Here is a 25,001-nt window from a genome sequence, read left to right on the forward strand (position 1 = left end):
GCCTTGGGACCTGTCTTTAGCTCGATGGGCTAAAATGGTCTTGATGGGCTAATAGTATCATGATGGGCTAATAGTATCATGATGGGCTAATAGTATCTTGACGGGCTAACATTATCTTGACGGGCTAACATTATCTTGACGGGCTAACATTATCTTGACAGGGCAACATTATCTTGATGGACTAACATTACCGTAACGGGCTAACATTATCTTGACAGGCTAACATTATCTTGACGGGCTAACATTATCTTGACAGGGCAACATTATCTTGATGGGCTAACATTACCGTAATGGACTAACATTATCTTGACAGACTAACATTATCTTGACGGGCTAACATTATCTTGACGGGCTAACATTATCTTGGCGTGCTAACATTATCGTGACGGGCTAACATTATCTTGACGTGCTAACATTATCTTGACGGGCTAACATTATCTTGACAGACTAACATTATCTTGACGGTTTAACATTATCGTGACAGACTAACATTATCTTGATGGGCTAACATTATCTTGACGGGCTAACATTATCTTGACGGGCTAACATTATCTTGATGGGCGGCAGGGTAGCCTAGTATTTAGAGCGTTGGACTAGTAACCTAAAGGTTGCTGGATCGAATCCCCGAGCTGACAAGGTATAAATCTGTCAATCTGACCCTGAACAAGGCAGTTAACCCACTGTTCCCCGGTAGGCCGTCATCGTTCTGACCCTGAACAAGGCAGTTAACCCACTGTTCCCCGGTAGGCCGTCATCGTTCTGACCCTGAACAAGGCAGTTAACCCACTGTTCCCCGGTAGGCCGTCATCGTTCTGACCCTGAACAAGGCAGTTAACCCACTGTTCCCCGGTAGGCCGTCATCGTTCTGACCCTGAACAAGGCAGTTAACCCACTGTTCCCCGGTAGGCCGTCATCGTTCTGACCCTGAACAAGGCAGTTAACCCACTGTTCCCCGGTAGGCCGTCATCGTTCTGACCCTGAACAAGGCAGTTAACCCACTGTTCCCCGGTAGGCCGTCATCGTTCTGACCCTGAACAAGGCAGTTAACCCACTGTTCCCCGGTAGGCCGTCATCGTTCTGACCCTGAACAAGGCAGTTAACCCACTGTTCCCCGGTAGGCCGTCATCGTTCTGACCCTGAACAAGGCAGTTAACCCACTGTTCCCCGGTAGGCCGTCATCGTTCTGACCCTGAACAAGGCAGTTAACCCACTGTTCCCCGGTAGGCCGTCATCGTTCTGACCCTGAACAAGGCAGTTAACCCACTGTTCCCCGGTAGGCCGTCATCGTTCTGACCCTGAACAAGGCAGTTAACCCACTGTTCCCCGGTAGGCCGTCATCGTTCTGACCCTGAACAAGGCAGTTAACCCACTGTTCCCCGGTAGGCCGTCATCGTTCTGACCCTGAACAAGGCAGTTAACCCACTGTTCCCCGGTAGGCCGTCATCGTTCTGACCCTGAACAAGGCAGTTAACCCACTGTTCCCCGGTAGGCCGTCATCGTTCTGACCCTGAACAAGGCAGTTAACCCACTGTTCCCCGGTAGGCCGTCATCGTTCTGACCCTGAACAAGGCAGTTAACCCACTGTTCCCCGGTAGGCCGTCATCGTTCTGACCCTGAACAAGGCAGTTAACCCACTGTTCCCCGGTAGGCCGTCATCGTTCTGACCCTGAACAAGGCAGTTAACCCACTGTTCCCCGGTAGGCCGTCATCGTTCTGACCCTGAACAAGGCAGTTAACCCACTGTTCCCCGGTAGGCCGTCATCGTTCTGACCCTGAACAAGGCAGTTAACCCACTGTTCCCCGGTAGGCCGTCATCGTTCTGACCCTGAACAAGGCAGTTAACCCACTGTTCCCCGGTAGGCCGTCATCGTTCTGACCCTGAACAAGGCAGTTAACCCACTGTTCCCCGGTAGGCCGTCATCGTTCTGACCCTGAACAAGGCAGTTAACCCACTGTTCCCCGGTAGGCCGTCATCGTTCTGACCCTGAACAAGGCAGTTAACCCACTGTTCCCCGGTAGGCCGTCATCGTTCTGACCCTGAACAAGGCAGTTAACCCACTGTTCCCGGTAGGCCGTCATCGTTCTGACCCTGAACAAGGCAGTTAACCCACTGTTCCCCGGTAGGCCGTCATCGTTCTGACCCTGAACAAGGCAGTTAACCCACTGTTCCCCGGTAGGCCGTCATCGTTCTGACCCTGAACAAGGCAGTTAACCCACTGTTCCCCGGTAGGCCGTCATTGGAAATAAGAATGAATAAATACATATTAAATCAATACATTATCTTGATGGGAGGGATTGTTCTCTTCTCGCATCTCATTAAATCAATACATTATCTTGATGGGAGGGATTGTTCTCTTCTCGCATCTCATTACCAACGTCCTGGTTGTCTGCCAGCCATGACTCAGCTGTCAGCTGCTTGAGAAGGCACCCTATTCCCTATATAGCGCACTACTTTGTTCACTACCCTATGGACACCATAGTAGTGCACTGTATAGGGAATAGGGTGCTATTTGGGACGCAAGGCTGGGTCCTGTGTGGCCCACTGTGTCTTTATGAGCAACAAACATCCCATCTCCTCGTCCTCACTTAGCTGATAGAACCACGACCTGTTCTGTCCATTTAACTGATTAAGGCTGGTGGACACTGTGTGTGTGTGTGTTTACCAAATCATATTTTTATTCATCACCTGCTTCATAAACCACAGGTATAGACTAAAAGTGAAATGCTTGCTTGCGGGGCCCTTCACAACGTGGACAACACGTTGTAGATGAATAATAACACAAGGAATAAATACACAATGATTAAACTATAACCTGTCTATATATATATATATACGGGTCACCAGGACCAAGTCGATGTGCAGGGGTACGAGGTAATTGAGATAGGTAAATAGTTAACCTCTACATATCTAACTATTCATCAGTGTTATGGCTTGGGGGTAGAAGCTGTTCAGGGTCCTTCGGTTTCCAGACTTTTTTATTTTTTAGAATGGATTGTTACTCATGTCCCGTATTTAAACTAAATCATGCATTTTCCCTGTTGATTTGAGCAAACTGTGCAGTAACATTCTAACCCCTCTAGCCATGGGAAAACATGTCATGCTAAAACTAAACTGTTAGTCTCTCATCAACACACAGGGCAGCATCAACACACAGGGCAGCATCAACACACAGGGCAGCATCAACACACAGGGCAGCATCAACACACAGGGCAGCATCAACACACAGGGCAGCATCAACACACAGGGCAGCATCAACAGACAGGGCAGCATCAACAGACAGGGCAGCATCAACACACAGGGCAGCATCAACAGACAGGGCAGCATCAACAGACAGGGCAGCATCAACAGACAGGGCAGCATCAACAGACAGGGCAGCATCAACACACAGGGCAGCATCAACACACAGGGCAGCATCAACACACAGGGCAGCATCAACACACAGGGCAGTGGAAAACTAAACTGTTAGTCTCTGCATCAGTATCTTCACTGTACTACAGTGTTTTTTCCTGTTGGTTGTTGACTTCTGTTTTGATACTAGCTCTATTTCCTTACAGGAGACCACCATCACTGAGATTAAACAGAAGATCATGAAGATTCCAGACGCTAGCGGGATCGTGATTGATGGGTTCCCTCGTGATGTGGGACAGGCGCTTTCTTTTGAGGACCAGGTGAGAAATAGACCTGTGGTATTGCTATATTACTGTATACTATACCACTGTAATATATTGCTATAGTACTGTATATTACTATACCACTATAATATATTACTGTATACTACTATACCACTGTAATATATTACTATATTACTGTATATTACTATACCACTATAATATATTACTATATTACTGTATATACCACTGTAATATATTACTATATTACTGTATACTACTATACCACTGTAATATATTACTATATTACTGTATACTACTATACCACTGTAATATATTACTATATTACTGTATACTACTATACCACTGTAATATATAGCTATATTACTGCATACTACTATACCACTGTAATATATAGCTATATTGCTATAGTACTGCATACTACTATACCACTGTAATATATTACTATATTACTGCATACTACTATACCACTGTAATATATAGCTATATTGCTATAGTACTGCATACTACTATACCACTGTAATATATAGCTATATTACTGCATACTACTATACCACTGTAATATATAGCTATATTGCTATAGTACTGCATACTACTATACCACTGTAATATATTACTATATTACTGCATACTACTATACCACTGTAATATATAGCTATATTGCTATAGTACTGCATACTACTATACCACTGTAATATATAGCTATATTGTTATAGTACTGCATACTACTATACCACTGTAATATATAGCTATATTACTGCATACTACTATACCACTGTAATATATTGCTATATTACTGCATACTACTATACCACTGTAATATATTACTATATTACTGCATACTACTATACCACTGTAATATATTACTATATTACTGCATACTACTATACCACTGTAATATATAGCTATATTGCTATAGTACTGCATACTACTATACCACTGTAATATATAGCTATATTGCTATAGTACTGCATACTACTATACCACTGTAATATATTACTATATTACTGCATACTACTATACCACTGTAATATATAGCTATATTGCTATAGTACTGCATACTACTATACCACTGTAATATATAGCTATATTACTGCATACTACTATACCACTGTAATATATAGCTATATTGCTATAGTACTGCATACTACTATACCACTGTAATATATTACTATATTACTGCATACTACTATACCACTGTAATATATAGCTATATTGCTATAGTACTGCATACTACTATACCACTGTAATATATAGCTATATTGTTATAGTACTGCATACTACTATACCACTGTAATATATAGCTATATTACTGCATACTACTATACCACTGTAATATATAGCTATATTACTGCATACTACTATACCACTGTAATATATTACTATATTACTGCATACTACTATACCACTGTAATATATTACTATATTACTGCATACTACTATACCACTGTAATATATTGCTATAGTACTGCATACTACTATACCACTGTAATATATAGCTATATTGCTATAATACTGCATACTACTATACCACTGTAATATATAGCTATATTGCTATAGTACTGCATACTACTATACCACTGTAATATATAGCTATATTACTGCATACTACTATACCACTGTAATATATAGCTATATTGCTATAGTACTGCATACTACTATACCACTGTAATATATTACTATATTACTGCATACTACTATACCACTGTAATATATAGCTATATTGCTATAGTACTGCATACTACTATACCACTGTAATATATAGCTATATTGTTATAGTACTGCATACTACTATACCACTGTAATATATAGCTATATTACTGCATACTACTATACCACTGTAATATATAGCTATATTACTGCATACTACTATACCACTGTAATATATTACTATATTACTGCATACTACTATACCACTGTAATATATTACTATATTACTGCATACTACTATACCACTGTAATATATTGCTATAGTACTGCATACTACTATACCACTGTAATATATAGCTATATTGCTATAATACTGCATACTACTATACCACTGTAATATATAGCTATATTACTATATTACTGCATACTACTATACCACTGTAATATATTGCTATATTACTGTCTCCTACTATACCACTGTTATATATTACTATATTACTGTATACTACTATACCACTGTAATATATTGTTATATTACTGTATACTACTATACCACTGTAATATATTACTATATTACTGTATACTACTATACCACTGTAATATATTACTATATTACTGTATACTACTATACCACTGTAATATATAGCTATATTACTGCATACTACTATACCACTGTAATATATAGCTATATTACTGTCTCCTACTATACCACTGTTATATATTACTATATTACTGTATACTACTATACCACTGTAATATATTGTTATATTACTGTATACTACTATACCACTGTAATATATTACTATATTACTGTATACTACTATACCACTGTAATATATTACTATATTACTGTATACTACTATACCACTGTAATATATTACTATATTACTGTATACTACTATACCACTGTAATATATGACTATATTACTGTATACTACTATACCACTGTAATATATTACTATATTACTGTATACTACTATACCACTGTAATATATTACTATATTAGAGGGCCAGGAGGTATGCGGTCAACAATGCTTGACTCAGGGAGGAGGACGCCCCTGCCATGCATAGTCCCATGGGATGTTGGCTATCATCAACAAGGCAACTCCTATGACTAATTGGGAATGGGACGCAAGCGTAGGATTGATCACCCTGTCGCTGGCCGCCTTTGGGGAGGGTGTATAGTGTGAAAGGCCGAAACACCCTAGGAACCAAAGGTACACTACTGACGATGCGCTCCCCAAATTTCACCAGGCTCACTGTTCATTAACTCTTGAAAGTGCTTGCACAAAGGATAGTAACATCTCATCCTGTGTTCTTGGAATCTGAATATCTGGACTTGTCCAGTGACTGCTGAGAAAGATCAGCTGACAACAGGGGAAAGTCCTTGTGGCGGCACGGAGAGACGGCTGACAGGAGGGAATAGACCCCACTGGGACAGTCATGGGGTAGCTTCCCATTTCTGTAGTTTCCCATGCGTCGCAGTATGTTGGAAACACCCGCTTTAGCTACAGAAAGGCAACATACGAGAATACCCCTAGAGTCTGCGAGAGCGGGGGCGGAAGATGACTCATCGGCTGACAACATGGTAACGACTGGACCGGAAACGACTACGAGTAATGAGAGCACAGCACAAGAGAACACCACAGCAACTGTCACAAGTTCTGCTGCAACAGCGGGCCACAAACAGATGCAGGTATGTGTCTGTGGTTGGAGGAAAGTTACATCACACCATGGGTTGAGGATCCACCAGGGGAAGAAGGGGTGTTTGGGTAAAGAGAGACAGAGGCCTCGCATTGATTACTTTCTGCGAAAGCGATCAAATCAGTCGAATGAAGCACAGCAACTGGACGCAAACCATAGTTTGCAGTGCATCAGTACCACTGTCATGGAGGACGTAAACTCAAGCACCGAAGTAACAACTGAGGTGGAACCAACAACAGGAGTGGAACTCACCGAGCCTCCCAGACCTGCAGTCGAGAGGAGACTACCAGGGCACAGACCATATGTGAAGTGGCCCGGCGCCAGTGACAAGTAGTTGTGGGAAACAGTGAATACTGACCTTACCTTGACCCTCGAGAAACTTCGAGGCACAGTGGAGAAGAAGTTGGAGAGGATGGGGGACATTATCTATGAGTACGGGACAGAAAGATTTGGAGTGGAAGAGGCAAAAGGTGGGAGAAAGGATCCAACCCCACCAGTTTCCAGGAGGCAACAAGAAATCAAGCGCCTCGTTCAAGAAAGGCGACAGCTTAAGAAACAGTGGAAGAAGGCCTCGGAAGTGGAGAAGGAGGGCATAGAGGCACTTCAGGCTGATATCAAAACCCGGTTGGCATCCCTCCGTAGAGCAGAGAACCTACGGAAACGCAGAAGGAAGAAAGAACAAACTAGAACTCGATTCTATAAAGATCCCTTCAAGTTCCTTAAAAGTCTCTTCACGAAGGAAAAAAGTGGAGCTCTAAAAACAACAAAGAAAGACCTAGAGGAGCACCTGAGAACAACAAACTTTGACTCAAAGCGACATGAACATCTGGCCATCCCATCAGATATCCCACCCATTGAACCCCCGGAACATCATATTGAGCCCAGCCCTCCGACATGGAAAGAGGTGGAAAACACAGTTCGAGGGGCAAGAACAGCATCAGCCCCGGGGCCAAATGGAGTCCCGTACAAAGTGTATAAGAACGCACCAGACGTCCTGAGGTTCCTCTGGAGGCTTATGAGAACAGCTTGGAAAAATAAGATAATACCCAAAGTGTGGCGTAGGGCAGGCGGGATCCTGATCCCTAAGGAGAAGGATGCAGTGAACATCAGCCAATTCCGCCCAATCTCCTTACTGAATGTCGAGGGTAAAATCTTTTTTAGGGTCATTGCCCAGAGGATGGCCGAGTACCTGCAAAGGAATATCAGGGTTCTCTGGCTGCTTGGAACATTCCAGCATGATCTGGCACCAGATCCAAATGGCCAAGGTGGAGAAAAGGGACCTCCATGTAGTCTTTCTCGACCTCGCCAATGCATTTGGCTCTGTGCCCCATGAACTCCTGTGGTCTGCCTTCAGATTTTTCCACATACCGGACACCATCACAACCCTGGTGAAGTCGTACTTCCAGGATCTGCAGTTCTGCTTCACCACCTCAGAGTTCACCACCTCATGGCAGTGCCTGAATGTAGGTATAATGGCAGGATGTACTATTTCTCCGTTGGCATTCATAATGGCAATGGAGGTTATCATCAGATCCTCAAAATGGTCTGGTTTCCGCCTCCCTCCACTCAGAGCCTACATGGACGACATTACAACATTGACCACCACTGTCCCATGCACCAGGAGACTGCTCAGAAAACTCGAGGAGAACATCAGCTGGGCCCGTATGAAGATTAAACCATCCAAGTCAGCATCTCGATTGTGAAGGGAGTACTCTCTGACCTGAAATTCTTCATCGGAGATGACCAAATCCCAACAGTGTTTGAGCAGCCGGTAAAAAGCCTTGGAAGGTGGTATGATGCAAGCCTGAAGGACAAAGACCAGGTGCAACAGCTGCGCAAAGACCTCAGTAGTAGCCTACAGTCCATCGACAACACCCAGCTACCTGGAAAGTTAAAGGCCTGGTGTCTGCAGTTTGGTCTCCTACCCCGGGTGTTGTGGCCCTTAGCAGAGTATGAGGTTCCAATCTCAACAGTGGAGAAGATGGAAAGAGGAGTCACAGGCTACTTAAAGAAGTGGCTCGGAGTTCCACGATGCCTTACCACCATCGGCCTCTATGGAGATGGTGTCCTCAAGCTGCCCCTCACCAGTCTAACAGAGGAATTCAAGTGTTCAAAAACCAGGCTCCAGATGACACTGAATGAATCTCGAGACCCAGTGGTGAGCAACAACGCGCCGACCTTGGCAACTGGGCGCAAATGGAGGCCAGGAAAAGCAGTCCAGGAGGCAACAGCAGCCCTCAGACATGCTGACATTGTGGGTCATGTTCAGCAAGGGAGAGGAGGCCTTGGGCTAACTAGCCGTGCTGCTTGGAGTAAGGCCACTGCACCAGAGCGGCGGAAGATGGTAGTGCAGGAAGTACGCCATCAGGAGGAGGCTGCAAGGTGGGCCAAGGCAGTCTCTCTTGCCAAACAGGGACAGTGGACTCGATGGGACAGTGTGGAGAAGAGGAAGATCAGCTGGAAGGATCTGTGGGCCATGGAAGCGAGGCGGTTGAGCTTTTCCATCAGAGCAACATATGACGTCCTTCCAACTCCAGTTAATCTTCACCAATGGTATGGTGAAGATCCGGACTGTGCCCTCTGTTCCATGCCAGCCAACCTCAGGCACATTCTCACGGGGTGTAAAACAAGCCTCACCCAAGGACGCTACACTTGGCGTCACAACCAAGTCCTTAAAAACCTTGCGTCCGCCCTGGAGGACAAGCGAGCTGCCACCAACTCCCTACCACCCCCAGCAGCATCACACCCCTTACGGACAAACTTTGTCCGCGAAGGGGCTAAACCACCGAAGCGCGGCTCGACACCATTAGAGCGAGACCAGCTGCGCTTGGCCCGCGACTGGAAAATGCTAGCTGACATTGGCCGGCAACTTGTGTTTCCTCCGGAGATCGCAACCACCACCCTAAGACCTGACATGGTGCTCTGGTCCCGTTCGCTCAAGAAGGTCTTCATCATTGAGCTCACAGTACCCTGGGAGGACTCAGTAGATGAGGCTTATGAGGGAAAGCATCTGCGCTATGCCGATCTAGCTGCCGAAGCACGGCATCATGGCTGGAACAGAGGGCACAGTCCACTGTAATATATTACTATATTACTATATTACTGTATACTACTATACCACTGTAATATATTACTGTATACTACTATACCACTGTAATATATTACTGTATACTACTATACCACTGTAATATATTGCTATATTACTGCATACTACTATACCACTGTAATATATTGCTATATTACTGCATATACCACTGTAATATATTGCTATATTACTATATTACTGTATACTACTATACCACTGTAATATATTACTATACCTGACGGGTGTGGTTGGTTGAACATGACTACGTCTTCCCACACAGAGGATCTACTGATAGTCATACTATCAACAAAGTGTCTGTTGATTAGCAAATGCTTGCTAAAGGTTCGGTTTGCTCCTAGCTGGACTCCCGTAACGGAAATAGGACTGTTTTGCCCCTCATGAGACGCTTTAGCAACAACAACAGCCTCAAAATTCCTCAAAATAGTCGTAATTAATTTAGACCTTTTTGCAGAGAAGTTTTACATCTAAGATGTTTGGAAATAGACCTGTGGTATTGCTATATTACTGTATACTACTATACCACTGTAATATATTGCTATAGTACTGTATATTACTATACCATTATAATATATTACTATATTACTGTATACTACTATACCACTGTAATATATTACTATATTACTGTATACTACTATACCACTGTAATATATTGCTATAGTACTGTATATTACTATACCACTGTAATATATAGCTATATTGCTATATTACTGTATACTATGATACCACTGTAATATATTACTATATTACTGCATACTACTATACCACTGTAATATATTACTATATTACTGTATACTACTATACCACTGTAATATATTACTATATTACTGTATACTACTATACCACTGTAATATATAGCTATATTACTGCATACTACTATACCACTGTAATATATAGCTATATTGCTATAGTACTGCATACTACTATACCACTGTAATATATAGCTATATTGCTATAGTACTGCATACTACTATACCACTGTAATATATTACTATATTACTGCATACTACTATACCACTGTAATATATAGCTATATTGCTATAGTACTGCATACTACTATACCACTGTAATATATAGCTATATTACTGCATACTACTATACCACTGTAATATATAGCTATATTGCTATAGTACTGCATACTACTATACCACTGTAATATATTACTATATTACTGCATACTACTATACCACTGTAATATATAGCTATATTGCTATAGTACTGCATACTACTATACCACTGTAATATATAACTATATTGTTATAGTACTGCATACTACTATACCACTGTAATATATAGCTATATTACTGCATACTACTATACCACTGTAATATCTAGCTATATTACTGTCTCCTACTATACCACTGTTATATATTACTATATTACTGTATACTACTATACCACTGTAATATATTACTATATTACTGTATACTACTATACCACTGTAATATATTGTTATATTACTGTATACTACTATACCACTGTAATATATTGTTATATTACTGTATACTACTATACCACTGTAATATATTGTTATATTACTGTATACTACTATACCACTGTAATATATTACTATATTAGAGGGCCAGGAGGTATACTGTTTTGCCCCTCATGAGACGCTTTAGCAACAACAACAGCCTCAAAATTCCTCAAAATAGGCGTAATTAATTTAGACCTTTTTTGCAGAGAAGTTTTACATCTAAGATGTTTGGTGCAGTATTTCTCAAATAAAAAAATCTGCTTGAACAGTAGTTGTCTAGCCCAAAACGAGTTCCCATTCCTACTAGAAGTAGTACTGTTGACCAATCATCGACGAAGGGGAGTAGACTACTGAACTTCGAACTGCCTCAAGATGTTGTGTGTAGATCCTCTGTTCTCCAGGTTGTTGCTGTAAATTAGAATGTGTTCTCAGTCAACTTTCCTGGTCAAATACAAATAAATTAAAACAGGCAACAACAACAAAAACCTGCTGAACACCAAAATGTCATCATAATATATACGCAAAATGTTTTGACGCGACAGACTTTAGGTTAGGGTTAGGACTAGGGTTAGAATAAGGGTAGGGCTTTAGGTTTGGGTTAGAATAAGGGTAGAGCTTTAGGTTAGGGTTAGGACTAGGGTTAGAATAAGGGTAGGGCTTTAGGTTTGGGTTAGAATAAGGGTAGAGCTTAAGGTTAGGTGGGGTGGTTAATTTCTTTACTATCAATTGAGGAGAGACAAACTTATCACACAAGTCAGAGTTATACTTCGATTGAGTGCTCTACGATAATGATGGCTGGTCGACGATTCACGGTCAAAAGATTCGTTGAGAGCCCCGAGACAAAAGTACGAATGTCTTTTCTAGCCAAGATACACCCCTTTCAACCTACCTTCAACAGATACATAGAATGGGTCACAAGGTTAAGATTGGTATGAAAGATACCTATAATACACAGCAGACAGCATCTGCTGTGTCAACAGTTTTCATTGTATAGAGACCAGTGTCTGGTCCTCTGACTCCAAACTGGAACCATCTCTTCCTGGTACGGTATAGAACAGAAACATTAACTCATGCTCTGGAATGCTCTTTAGGTTTTATCACCCAAAATACATCATAAATCTCCTCTGTCAGTGTAATCTCTGAGTACTCTATTCTGTTGTTATACAATACAAATACATCATAAATCTCCTCTGTCAGTGTAATCTCTGAGTACTCTATTCTGTTGCATAAAACAACCATTTGATGCAATAAAAGTATTATAACATAATCGTGCAATTTTTCCACCATAATCCCCCATTTTGAGAATCCTCTTAAACTTAAAAGAAAATTACAGGATTTAAGAACATATAGAAAATGCACACATTCTACATAAACCAATAAGCACAAAAGGAATAACTCATTGCTTGTGTTGCTGCCTGTGACCGGTTGCCATAGCACTGGCTCAGCCTCCTCCCCAGAAACTTCTCACTGTGTCCCATTTCAACCTCCCAACTCATTTTCTAAGCATTCTAGCAATTTGTCTGTGGAGGTTATGATACACAGTCGCCTACACGAACCCATGAAGAAAAACAGAAGATGCATACAGTTTATGAGATTCAAAGCTAAGTCTTCATAGACAGTGAAAAGCACATATTTAATACATAACGCAGTGCATGCAACAATGGAGTTTAATAAAATAATATTTAGTTATCTATCACACTCCAATGGATTTGGCATATCTTGGTTAGACAAATCCAGGTAGTGACTCCTAGTTAAAGGACATTTTATTCCATTGGTGTCTAATGAACATGACCCAAAACAGGAATCATGATTCCACTATTTATAAGATAATGACTACAGATCAAATAGATTAGGACCAGTTTCACTCTCCGGATCAGAGTTCACCCTTTCCATTCACCATGCTGAGAATAGTGGCAACAATCAAAACAACCAATCCCTGATACATTAATTGCTTCACTCATATAGTTATTAACATACTAAACTCAAATCAATCTTTCAGTTTTTAAAATCATTCTGTTTCCAAATCATAATCAAAAACCCAATTAATTATCCATCAAAATTTAGAATGACAATGCTCAGTGATTCAAATTGGTCATATCACTCAAAGTAAAACAAAAAATCAATTTAACACACATCAACATTGGCAGAATGTACATTTATATTAACATACAGTATAATAATTATCCCATAATTCTACTATTAACTTTTTTTAATCACAATTAATAATACAGACCAGTATCTCAATGCTTTCTTAATCTAAATTACTATAAATGTATGTAGTGTGTAGACCTCTACAATTAAGACCTTTAAATCAGTATTACAAATGACCATAAATTCTTTATCCAAATAGCTTCCCAATGAGGGTGATCAAACCACACTGGAAAGTCAGGACAGAGGTCAGAGGTCATATAAACCCTTTTAAATAAGTGTTTCTTACAAATGAATGAAAAATAGTCAAACATTACATACATGTCATATCCCAGGTTCCCAGAGCATTCCTTTATCAAAAGAATTCACGTGTTTAATTAAAACTCTGAATAAATAATAAAAACTTCTGAATATTCCATGTGTGTGTGAGCCCCTTTAAGATACCGTGGCCCCTTTTAAGATACCGTGGCCCCTTTAAGATACCATGGCCCCTTTAAGATACCGTGGCCCCTTTAAGATACCGTGGCCCCTTTAAGATACCGTGGCCCCTTTTAAGATACCGTGGCCCCTTTAAGATACCGTGGCCCCTTTAAGATACCGTGGCCCCTTTTAAGATACCGTGGCCCCTTTAAGATACCGTGGCCCCTTTTAAGATACCGTGGCCCCTTTAAGATACCGTGGCCCCTTTAAGATACCGTGGCCCCTTTTAAGATACCGTGGCCCCTTTAAGATACCGTGGCCCCTTTTAAGATACCGTGGCCCCTTTTAAGATACCGTGGCCCCTTTAAGATACCGTGGCACTAAGACAAATGGAAAACTCACAAAACCCAAAGGAAATAGAACACACAAATCAAACAGTATTTTAAAAACACCAACAAAATAGGCATAAGTGTGTTGTGTTGTGGGTATTTGCAAACCTTAAGGTAAAAACAAACCCAAAAAATTGCCAGGCCTCATTTAATTTGGTAGTTTACGCCCTTAATCTCACTCACTCTCCCCAAGATTATAGCCCCAGGAAACACTTCAAAGAGAGACAATGAAACCCCAATTTTCCCAGAAAAAAAACACAAAAAAAACAATGATAAATCCAACTTAATTTAGCATGCGCTACCCTTAGACAAAATTATCCTGGTATCGTTACTTGACCAAAGCCCAACAAATATAAGGGTAGGTCTTAAGGTTAGGGTAAGTGGATAGTTAGGGGAAATGTTATTGACAGTTATTGAACATGACCAATCATGGACTTGGGACCATCCAGATAAACAGATGCTGCTGTAGCTGTTCAAATTCACCAGACCTTGTTTCACCCCAATCAGCTGTTCAAGTGGACACACACACATGTGAACACACACACACACAGTGAACACACACACAGTGAACACACACACACACACGTGGACACGCACACACACAGTGTCGCTCTGCTGTTTCTCAGAACTCTAAACACACAAACATTCCAGCAGTCATCATTGTCACCGGCCAACTAGGGGCTGTTAACGGAGCTGCTTCACAGCTGAGTGGCCGATGAGAGCCATATTGGTACAGCGCATTGAGATGTGGAAGGGCAGTGTTTATTGTGTGTGATGGAAGGATGCACTCATTATCACATTAGAGCTCAGTGTTAGACACTTAGTGTTTTTCTGCTTTTAGACAAGACCTACATGAACACCAGAGACACACAAACTCACACTCACCATATCCATAATGCTGAATGAATTAAACATGGACTAAATAGGAGATAGAGGGGATAGACAGATATAGGAGATTGACGGGTAGAGGAGATTGACGGGTACAGGAGATAGACGGATAGAGAGGATAGACAGAGAGGAGATGGATGGATAGAGGGGATAGACAGAGAGAGGAGATACAGGAGATCGATGGATAGAGGAGCTCGACGGATAGAGGAGATGGCCGGATAGAGGAGATAGACGAATAGATGGACGGATAGAGGAGATGGACGGATAGAGGAGATGGACGGATAGAGGAGATGGACGGATAGAGGAGATGGACAGATAGAGGAGATGGACAGATAGAGGAGATGGACAGATAGAGGAGATGGACGGATAGAGGAGATGGACAGATGGAGGAGATAGAGGAGATAGATAGATAGGCGGATAGAGGAGATGGACAGATGGACGGATAGAGAAGATGGACAGATGGACGGATAGAGGAGATGGAGGAGATGAAGGAGATGGACAGATGGAGGAGATGGACAGATGGAGGAGATGGACAGATGGAGGAGATGGACAGATGTACAGATAGAGGAGATGGACAGATGTACAGATAGAGGAGATGGACAGATGGACGGATAGAGAAGATGGACAGATGGACGGATAGAGGAGATGGAGGAGATGAAGGAGATGGACAGATGAAGGAGATGGACAGATGGAGGAGATGGACAGATGGAGGAGATGGACAGATGGAGGAGATGGACAGATGGAGGAGATGGACAGATGGAGGAGATGGACAGATGTACAGATGGAGGAGATGGACAGATGTACAGATAGAGGAGATGGACAGATGTACAGATAGAGGAGATGGACAGATGTACAGATAGAGGAGATGGACAGATGGACAGATGGAGGAGATGGACAGATAGAGGAGATATAGGAGATGGAGGAGATGGACAGATGGAGGAGATGGACAGATGGAGAGATAGAGGAGATGGACAGATAGAGGAGATATAGGAGATGGAGGAGATGGACAGATGGAGGAGATGGACAGATGGACAGATAGAGGAGATGGACAGATGGACAGATAGAGGAGATATAGGAGATGGAGGAGATGGACAGATAGAGGAGATATAGGAGATGGAGGAGATGGACAGATAGAGGAGATGGACAGATAGAGGAGATATAGAAGATGGACAGATGGAGGAGATGGACAGATGGAGGAGATGGACAGATGGAGAGATAGAGGAGATGGACAGATAGAGGAGATGGAGGAGATGGACAGATAGAGGAGATATAGGAGATGGAGGAGATGGACAGATAGAGGAGATGGACAGATAGAGGAGATATAGGAGATGGAGGAGATGGACAGATGGAGAAGATGGACAGATGGAGGAGATGGACAGATAGAGGAGATGGAGGAGATGGACAGATAGAGGAGATGGACAGATAGAGAAGATATAGGAGATGGACAGATGGACAGATGGAGAGATGGAGAGATGTAGAGATAGAGGAGATGGACAGATGGAGAGATAAAGGAGATGGAGGAGATGGACAGATAGAGGAGATGGACCAGGTAGGCTAGTTGAGATCACCTTTATTTAACCAGGTAGGCTAGTTGAGATCACCTTTATTTAACCTGGTAGGCTAGTTGAGAACACCTTTATTTAACCAGGTAGGCTAGTTGAGAACACCTTTATTTAACCAGGTAGGCTAGTTGAGAACACCTTTATTTAACCAGGTAGGCTAGTTGAGAACACCTTTATTTAACCAGGTCGGCCAGTTGAGAACACCTTTATTTAACCAGGTCGGCCAGTTGAGAACACCTTTATTTAACCAGGTAGGCTAGTTGAGAACACCTTTATTTAACCAGGTAGGCTAGTTGAGAACACCTTTATTTAACCAGGGAGGCTAGTTGAGAACACCTTTATTTAACCAGGTAGGCTAGTTGAGAACACCTTTATTTAACCAGGTAGGCTAGTTGAGAACACCTTTATTTAACCAGGTAGGCTAGTTGAGAACACCTTTATTTAACCAGGTAGGCTAGTTGAGAACACCTTTATTTAACCAGGTAGGCTAGTTGAGAACACCTTTATTTAACCAGGTAGGCCAGTTGAGAACACCTTTATTTAACCAGGTAGGCTAGTTGAGAACACCTTTATTTAACCAGGTAGGCTAGTTGAGAACACCTTTATTTAACCAGGTAGGCTAGTTGAGAACACCTTTATTTAACCAGGTAGGCTAGTTGAGAACACCTTTATTTAACCAGGTAGGCTAGTTGAGAACAAGTTCTCATTTGCAACTGCGACCTGGCCAAGATAAAGCATAGCAGTGTGAGCAGACAACAAAGAGTTACACATGGAGTAAACAATTAACAAGTCAATAACACAGTAGAAACCAAAGGGGGAGTCTATATACAATGTGTGCAAAAGGCATGAGGTAGGCAAATAATTACAATTTTGCAGATTAACACTGGAGTGATGAATGATCAGATGGTCATGTACAGGTAGAGATATTGGTGTGCAAAAGAGCAGAAAAGTAAATAAATAAAAACAGTATGGGGATGAGGTAGGTGAAAAAGGGTGGGCTATTTACCAATAGACTATGTACAGCTGCAGTGATCGGTTAGCTGCTCAGATAGCTGATGTTTGAAGTTGGTGAGGGAGATAAAAGTCTCCAACTTCAGCGATTTTTGCAATTCGTTCCAGTCACAGGCAGCAGAGTACTGGAACGAAAGGCAGCCAAATGAGGTGTTGGCTTTAGGGATGATCAGTGAGATACACCTGCTGGAGCGCGTGCTACGGATGGGTGTTGCCATCGTGACCAGTGAGCTGAGATAAGGCGGAGCTTTACCTAGCATGGACTTGTAGATGACCTGGAGACAGTGGGTCTGGCGACGAATATGTAGCGAGGGCCAGCCGACTAGCGCATACAAGTCGCAGTGGTGGGTGGTAGAAGGTGCTTTAGTGACAAAACGGATGGCACTGTGATAGACTGCATCCAGTTTGCTGAGTAGAGTGTTGGAAGCCATTTTGTAGATGACATCGCTGAAGTCGAGGATCGGTAGGATAGTCAGTTTTACTAGGGTAAGCTTGGCGGCGTGAGTGAAGGAGGCTTTGTTGCGGAATAGAAAGCCGACTCTTGATTTGATTTTCGATTGGAGATGTTTGATATGAGTCTGGAAGGAGAGTTTGCAGTCTAGCCAGACACCTAGGTACTTATAGACGTCCACATATTCTAGGTCAGAACCATCCAGGGTGGTGATGCTAGTCGGGCATGCGGGTGCAGGCAGCGACCGGTTGAAAAGCATGCATTTGGTTTTACTAGCGTTTAAGAGCAGTTGGAGGCCACGGAAGGAGTGTTGTATGGCATTGAAGCTTGTTTGGAGGTTAGATAGCACAGTGTCCAATGACGGGCCGAAAGTATATAGAATGGTGTCGTCTGCGTAGAGGTGGATCAGGGAGTCGCCCGCAGCAAGAGCAACATCATTGATATACACAGAGAAAAGAGTCGGCCCGAGAATTGAACCCTGTGGCACCCCCATAGAGACTGCCAGAGGACCGGACAGCATGCCCTCCGATTTGACACACTGAACTCTGTCTGCAAAGTAATTGGTGAACCAGGCAAGGCAGTCATCCGAAAAACCGAGGCTACTGAGTCTGCCGATAAGAATATGGTGATTGACAGAGTCGAAAGCCTTGGCAAGGTCGATGAAGACGGCTGCACAGTACTGTCTTTTATCGATGGCGGTTATGATATCGTTTAGTACCTTGAGTGTGGCTGAGGTGCACCCATGACCGGCTCGGAAACCAGATTGCACAGCGGAGAAGGTACGGTGGGATTCGAGATGGTCAGTGACCTGTTTGTTGACTTGGCTTTCGAAGACCTTAGATAGGCAGGGCAGGATGGATATAGGTCTGTAGCAGTTTTGGTCCAGGGTGTCTCCCCCTTTGAAGAGGGGGATGACTGCGGCAGCTTTCCAATCCTTGGGGATCTCAGACGATATGAAAGAGAGGTTGAACAGGCTGGTAATAGGGGTTGCGACAATGGTGGCAGATAGTTTCAGAAATAGAGGGTCCAGATTGTCAAGCCCAGCTGATTTGTACGGGTCCAGGTTTTGCAGCTCTTTCAGAACATCTGCTATCTGGATTTGGGTAAAGGAGAACCTGGAGAGGCTTGGGCGACGAGCTGCGGGGGGGGCGGAGCTGTTGGCCGAGGTTGAAGTAGCCAGGCGGAAGGCATGGCCAGCCGTTGACAAATGCTTATTGAAGTTTTCGATAATCATGGATTTATCAGTGGTGACCGTGTTACCTATCCTCAGTGCAGTGGGCAGCTGGGAGGAGGTGCTCTTGTTCTCCATGGACTTCACAGTGTCCCAGAACTTTTTGGAGTTGGAGCTACAGGATGCAAACTTCTGCCTGAAGAAGCTGGCCTTAGCTTTCCTGACTGACTGCGTGTATTGGTTCCGGACTTCCCTGAACAGTTGCATATCACGGGGACTATTCGATGCTATTGCAGTCCGCCACAGGATGTTTTTGTGCTGGTCGAGGGCAGTCAGGTCTGGGGTGAACCAAGGGCTGTATCTGTTCTTAGTTCTGCATTTTTTGAACGGAGCATGCTTATCTAAAATGGTGAGGAAGATACTTTTAAAGAATGACCAGGCATCCTCAACTGACGGGATGAGGTCAATGTCCTTCCAGGATACCCGGGCCAGGTCGATTAGAAAGGCCTGCTCACAGAAGTGTTTTAGGGAGCGTTTGACAGTGATGAGGGGTGGTCGTTTGACTGCGGCTCCGTAGCGGATACAGGCAATGAGGCAGTGATCGCTGAGATCCTGGTTGAAGACAGCGGAGGTGTATTTGGAGGGCCAGTTGGTCAGGATGACGTCTATGAGGGTGCCCTTGTTTACAGAGTTAGGGTTGTACCTGGTGGGTTCCTTGATGATTTGTGTGAGATTGAGGGCATCTAGCTTAGATTGTAGGACTGGCGGGGTGTTAAGCATATCCCAGTTTAGGTCACCTAACAGAACAAACTCTGAAGCTAGATGGGGGGCGATCAATTCACAAATGGTGTCCAGGGCACAGCTGGGAGCTGAGGGGGGTCGGTAGCAGGCGGCAACCGTGAGAGACTTATTTCTGGAGAGAGTAATTTTCAAAATTAGTAGTTCGAACTGTTTGGGTATGGACCTGGAAAGTATGACATTACTTTGCAGGCTATCTCTGCAGTAAACTGCAACTCCTCCCCCTTTGGCAGTTCTATCTTGACGGAAGATGTTATAGTTTGGTATGGAAATCTCTGAATTTTTGGTGGCCTTCCTGAGCCAGGATTCAGACACAGCAAGGACATCAGGGTTAGCAGAGTGTGCTAAAGCAGTGAGTAAAACACACTTAGGGAGGAGGCTTCTGATGTTGACATGCATGAAACCAAGGCTTTTTCGATCACAGAAGTCAACAAATGAGGGTGCCTGGGGACATGCAGGGCCTGGGTTTACCTCCACATCACCCGCGGAACAGAGAAGGAGTAGTATGAGGGTGCGGCTAAAGGCTATCAAAACTGGTCGCCTAGAGCGTTGGGGACAGAGAATAAGAGGAGCAGGTTTCTTGGCATGGTAGAATATATTCAGGGCATAATGCGCAGACAGGGGTATGGTGGGGTGCGGGTACAGCGGAGGTAAGCCCAGGCACTGGGTGATGATGAGAGAGGTTGTATCTCTGGACATGCTGGTAGTAATGGGTGAGGTCACCGCATGTGTGGGAGGTGGGACAAAGGAGTTATCAGGGGTATGAAGAGTGGAACTAGGGGCTCCATTGTGAACTAAAACAATGATAACTAACCTGAACAACAGTATACAAGGCATATTGACATTTGAGAGAGACATACAGCGAGGCATACAGTAATCACAGGTGTTGAATTGGGAAAGCTAGCTAAAGCAGTAGGTGAGACAACAGCTAATCAGCTAGCACAACAACAGCAGGTAAAATGGCGTAGACTAGGCAATGGGGCCAACAGATAAAACAAACAAGCAGAATGGAGTACCGTGATTAATGGACAGTCCAGCGTGCATCAGCTATATAGCCAAGAGGTCAGTGTCCAGGGGGCAGCGGTGGATGGGGCAGGGAAGCTGGACTGGCAAGTGTTATCCAGGTAAAAAAAAACTAACAATGACTAAATAGCTTGTAGCTAGTTAGCTGGTTAGCTTCTGGAGGTTCTTGAGTGTGTTCTAAAAATAAATAAAAAATAATAGTGATTCCGTATCACATTGGGTGAGGCAGGTTTCCGGAAGGTATAAACAAATTAAAAGTCAAAAGAGATAGAAAGTAAATATGGGTCCAGTGAGAGTTTTGGGACGCGGCGATTCAGGCGGTTAGCAGGCCTGTGCTAACAAGCTAACAGTTTGTAGGCCCGGGCTAGACAAGGTAGCAGTTAGCGGACCGGAGCTGGACAAGCTAGCAGTTAGCAGGCCGAATTAGCAAGCAGGGAGATAGCGAGGGCTAGAGAGTTAGCCTTTGGGGGACGTCGCGATGGGGTGAGTCTGTTTATTCCTCTTCATGCGGTGACCGATCGTGGGCCCGGGTATTGTAGCTCAGGAGTATGCTACGGTGCTAGCACAGGTGCGCAGGCCGGGCTAGCTTCAAGCTAAGTGGGTGGAAACGCTAGCCAGGAGAAATCATCCGGGGTTGCGGTTTAGCTAGATAGCTAGTTGTGAAGATCCAGCTGAAAAATCCAGCTGAAAAATGTTCCGTTTGCGGTGGGAATCCGGGGATGAAAAATAAATAGGTCCGTTATGCTCTGGTTAGAGTCGCGTTGTTCGAACTGGCGAGAGCTTTCCGAACTAAAGGTTAGCTGATGACCGGTTAGCTGAAGACCGCTAGCATAGCTGGTGGTTAGCTGGCTAGCTTCAGTTGAGGGGTTCCGAGGTGAATATAAATACTTTAGGAAAAATAGCTACATTGGGTGAGGCGGGTTGCAGGAGAGTATTTGGAAGCTTAGGTTTAGCAAAATGTTTTTAAAGAGATATGCGGAGAAAAATATGTAAAAAACGAAAAATAAACGATATATACAGGGACACGACACGACAGGACGACTTACTGCTACGCCATCTTGGAACAGTTAAGTAATACAGTAGCACAAAAGAAAACAAAAAGTATATATACAGTGAGTGCAAATGAGGTAAGTTAAGGAAATAAATAGGCCATGGTGGCAAAGTAATTACAATATAGCAATTAAACACTGGAATGGTAGATCGGCAGAAGATGAATGTGCAAGTAGAGATACTGGGGTGCAAAGGAGCAAGATAAATAAATACAGTATGGGGATGAGGTAGATAGATAGGTGGGCTGTCTACAGATGGGCTGTGTACAGGTGCAGTGATCTGTGAGCTGCTCTGACAGCTGGTTCTTAAAGTTAGTGAGGGAGATATGAGTCTCCAGCTTCAGAGATTTTGCAGTTCATTCCAGTCATTGGCAGCAGAGAACTGGAAGGAAAGACGACCAAGGGAGGAATTGGCTTTGGGGGTGACCAGTGAGATATACCTGCTGGAGCACGTGCTACGGGTGGGTGCTGCTATGGTGACCAGTGAGCTGAGATAAGGCGGGGCTTTACCTAGCAGAGACTTGTAGATGACCTGGAGGCAGTGGGTTTGGCGACGAGTATGAAGTGAGGGCCAATAAACAAGAGCGTACAGGTAGCAGTAGTGGATAGTATATGGGGCTTTGGTGACGAAACGGATGGCACTGTGATAGACTGCATCCAGTTTGTTGAGTAGAGTGTTGGAGGCTATTTTATAGATGACATCACCGAAGTCGAGGATCGGTAGGATGATCAGTTTTACGAGGGTATGTTAGGCAGCATGAGTGAAGAAAGCTTTGTTGCGAAATAGGAAGCCGATTCTAGATTTTATTGTGGATTGGAGATGCTTAATGTGAGTCTGGAAGGAGAGTTTACAGTCTAACCAGACACCTAGGTATTTGTAGTTGTCCACATATTTGTAGTTGTCCACCGGTGTGCAATCGAAGTGTCACATGATCTCAGTATATATACACCTGTTCTGAAAGGCCCCAGAGTCTGCAACACCACTAAGCAAGGGGCACCACCAAGCAAGCAGCACTATGAAGACCAAGGAGCTCTCCAAACAGACCAGGGACAAAGTTGTTGAGAAGTACAGATCAGGGTTGGGTTATAAAAACATATTAGAAACTTTGAACATCCCACAGAGCACCATTAAATCCCTTATTAAAAAATTGAAAGAATATGGCACCACAACAAACCTGCCAAGAGAGGGCCACCCACCAAAACTCACAGACCAGGCAAGGGGGGCATTAATCAGAGAGGCAACAAAGTGACCCTGAAGGAGCTGCAAAGCTCCACAGCAGAGATTGGAGTATCTGTCCATAGGACCACTTTAAGCCGTGCACTCCACAGAGCTGGGCTTTACGGCAGAGTGGCCAGAAAAAAGCTGTTGCTTAAAGAAAGAAATAAGCAAACGCATTTGTTGTTCGCCAAAGGGCATGTGGTGTTCACCAAAGGGCATGTGGTGTTCACCAAAAGGTGGGAGACTCCCCAAACATATGGATGAAGGTACTCTGGTCAGATGAGTCTAAAATGGAGCTTTTTAAGGAAAACGTTGTCTGGCGCAAACCCAACACCTCTCATCACCCCGAGAATAGCATCCCCACAGTGAAGCATGCTGGTGGCAGCATCATGTTGTGAGGATGTTTGGGAAACTGGTCACAATTGAAGGGATGATGGATGCCACTAAATACAGGGAAATTCTTGAGGGAAACCTGTTTCAGTCTTCCAGAGATTATAGATTGGGACGGATGTTCACCTTCCAGCAAGACAATGACCCTAAGCATACTGCTAAAGCAACACTCGAGTGGTTTAAGGGGAAAACATTTAAATGTCTTGGAATGGCCTAGTCAAAGCACAAACCTCAATCCAATTGAGAATCTGTGGTATGACTTAAAGATTGCTGTACACCAGCAGAACCCATCCAACTTGAAGGAGCTGGAGCAGTTTTGCCTTGAAGAATGGGAAAAAATCCCAGTGGCTAGATGTGCCAAGCTTATAGAGACATACCCCAAGATACTTGCAGCTGTAATTGTTGCAAAAGGTGGCTCTACAAAGTATTGACTTTGTGAATAGCTTGAGCTGTGTGCTGATGGGTTGTAGGTGTAGAGACATTTTGGTTTGCTTAATTAGAAATAATTTCCAATCAACCTTCTTGTTGTGTTCTTGTTGTGTTCAAGTCCAGTGGCAATATGTAAATGTCCTGGTAAACCGAACCATTGCATGACCAATCTGTTCAGCCTCAGAGCCCTACAAACCTTCTTATGGTCTAGTTACTGTAGACAGAAACTAAAGGAGGTTGATTGGGCTGTGAATTGCCAGGGACCTAACGATACAATATTATGACAATACTTAGGTGCCATTGTATTGCGATTCCACACTGTGTTTTTATTGTGATTTGAACATATTGCTCACTAAATGTCTGCTGCAGAAGGACAAGCTGGAGGAAATTAGTTTTAAATCAGTCATGGAAATAAAAGTGCTGTAAACATGCTCATTATTTAAAAAGAAAATGGAGAATAAGCTATAGGAGTGTTGGCGCAGGTATAAC

The 25,001-nt window shown here is 43.3% G+C and overlaps 1 protein-coding gene across 1 annotated transcript in view; it reads left to right on the plus strand.

Annotated features, from left to right (window-relative positions):
* The window catches only part of ak5 (adenylate kinase 5), a 218,641-nt gene that overhangs the window by 20,401 nt on the left and 173,239 nt on the right, over positions 1-25,001 (plus strand). Inside the window, exon 5 of the mRNA XM_031807219.1 lies at positions 3,556-3,669. Coding sequence (XP_031663079.1) covers positions 3,556-3,669 — 114 coding nt within the window. The remainder of the gene's footprint in view (positions 1-3,555; positions 3,670-25,001) is intronic.

This window comes from Oncorhynchus kisutch, linkage group LG27, assembly GCF_002021735.2.
Source record: "Oncorhynchus kisutch isolate 150728-3 linkage group LG27, Okis_V2, whole genome shotgun sequence".
In the NCBI taxonomy this organism is placed as follows: Eukaryota; Metazoa; Chordata; class Actinopteri; order Salmoniformes; family Salmonidae; genus Oncorhynchus; species Oncorhynchus kisutch.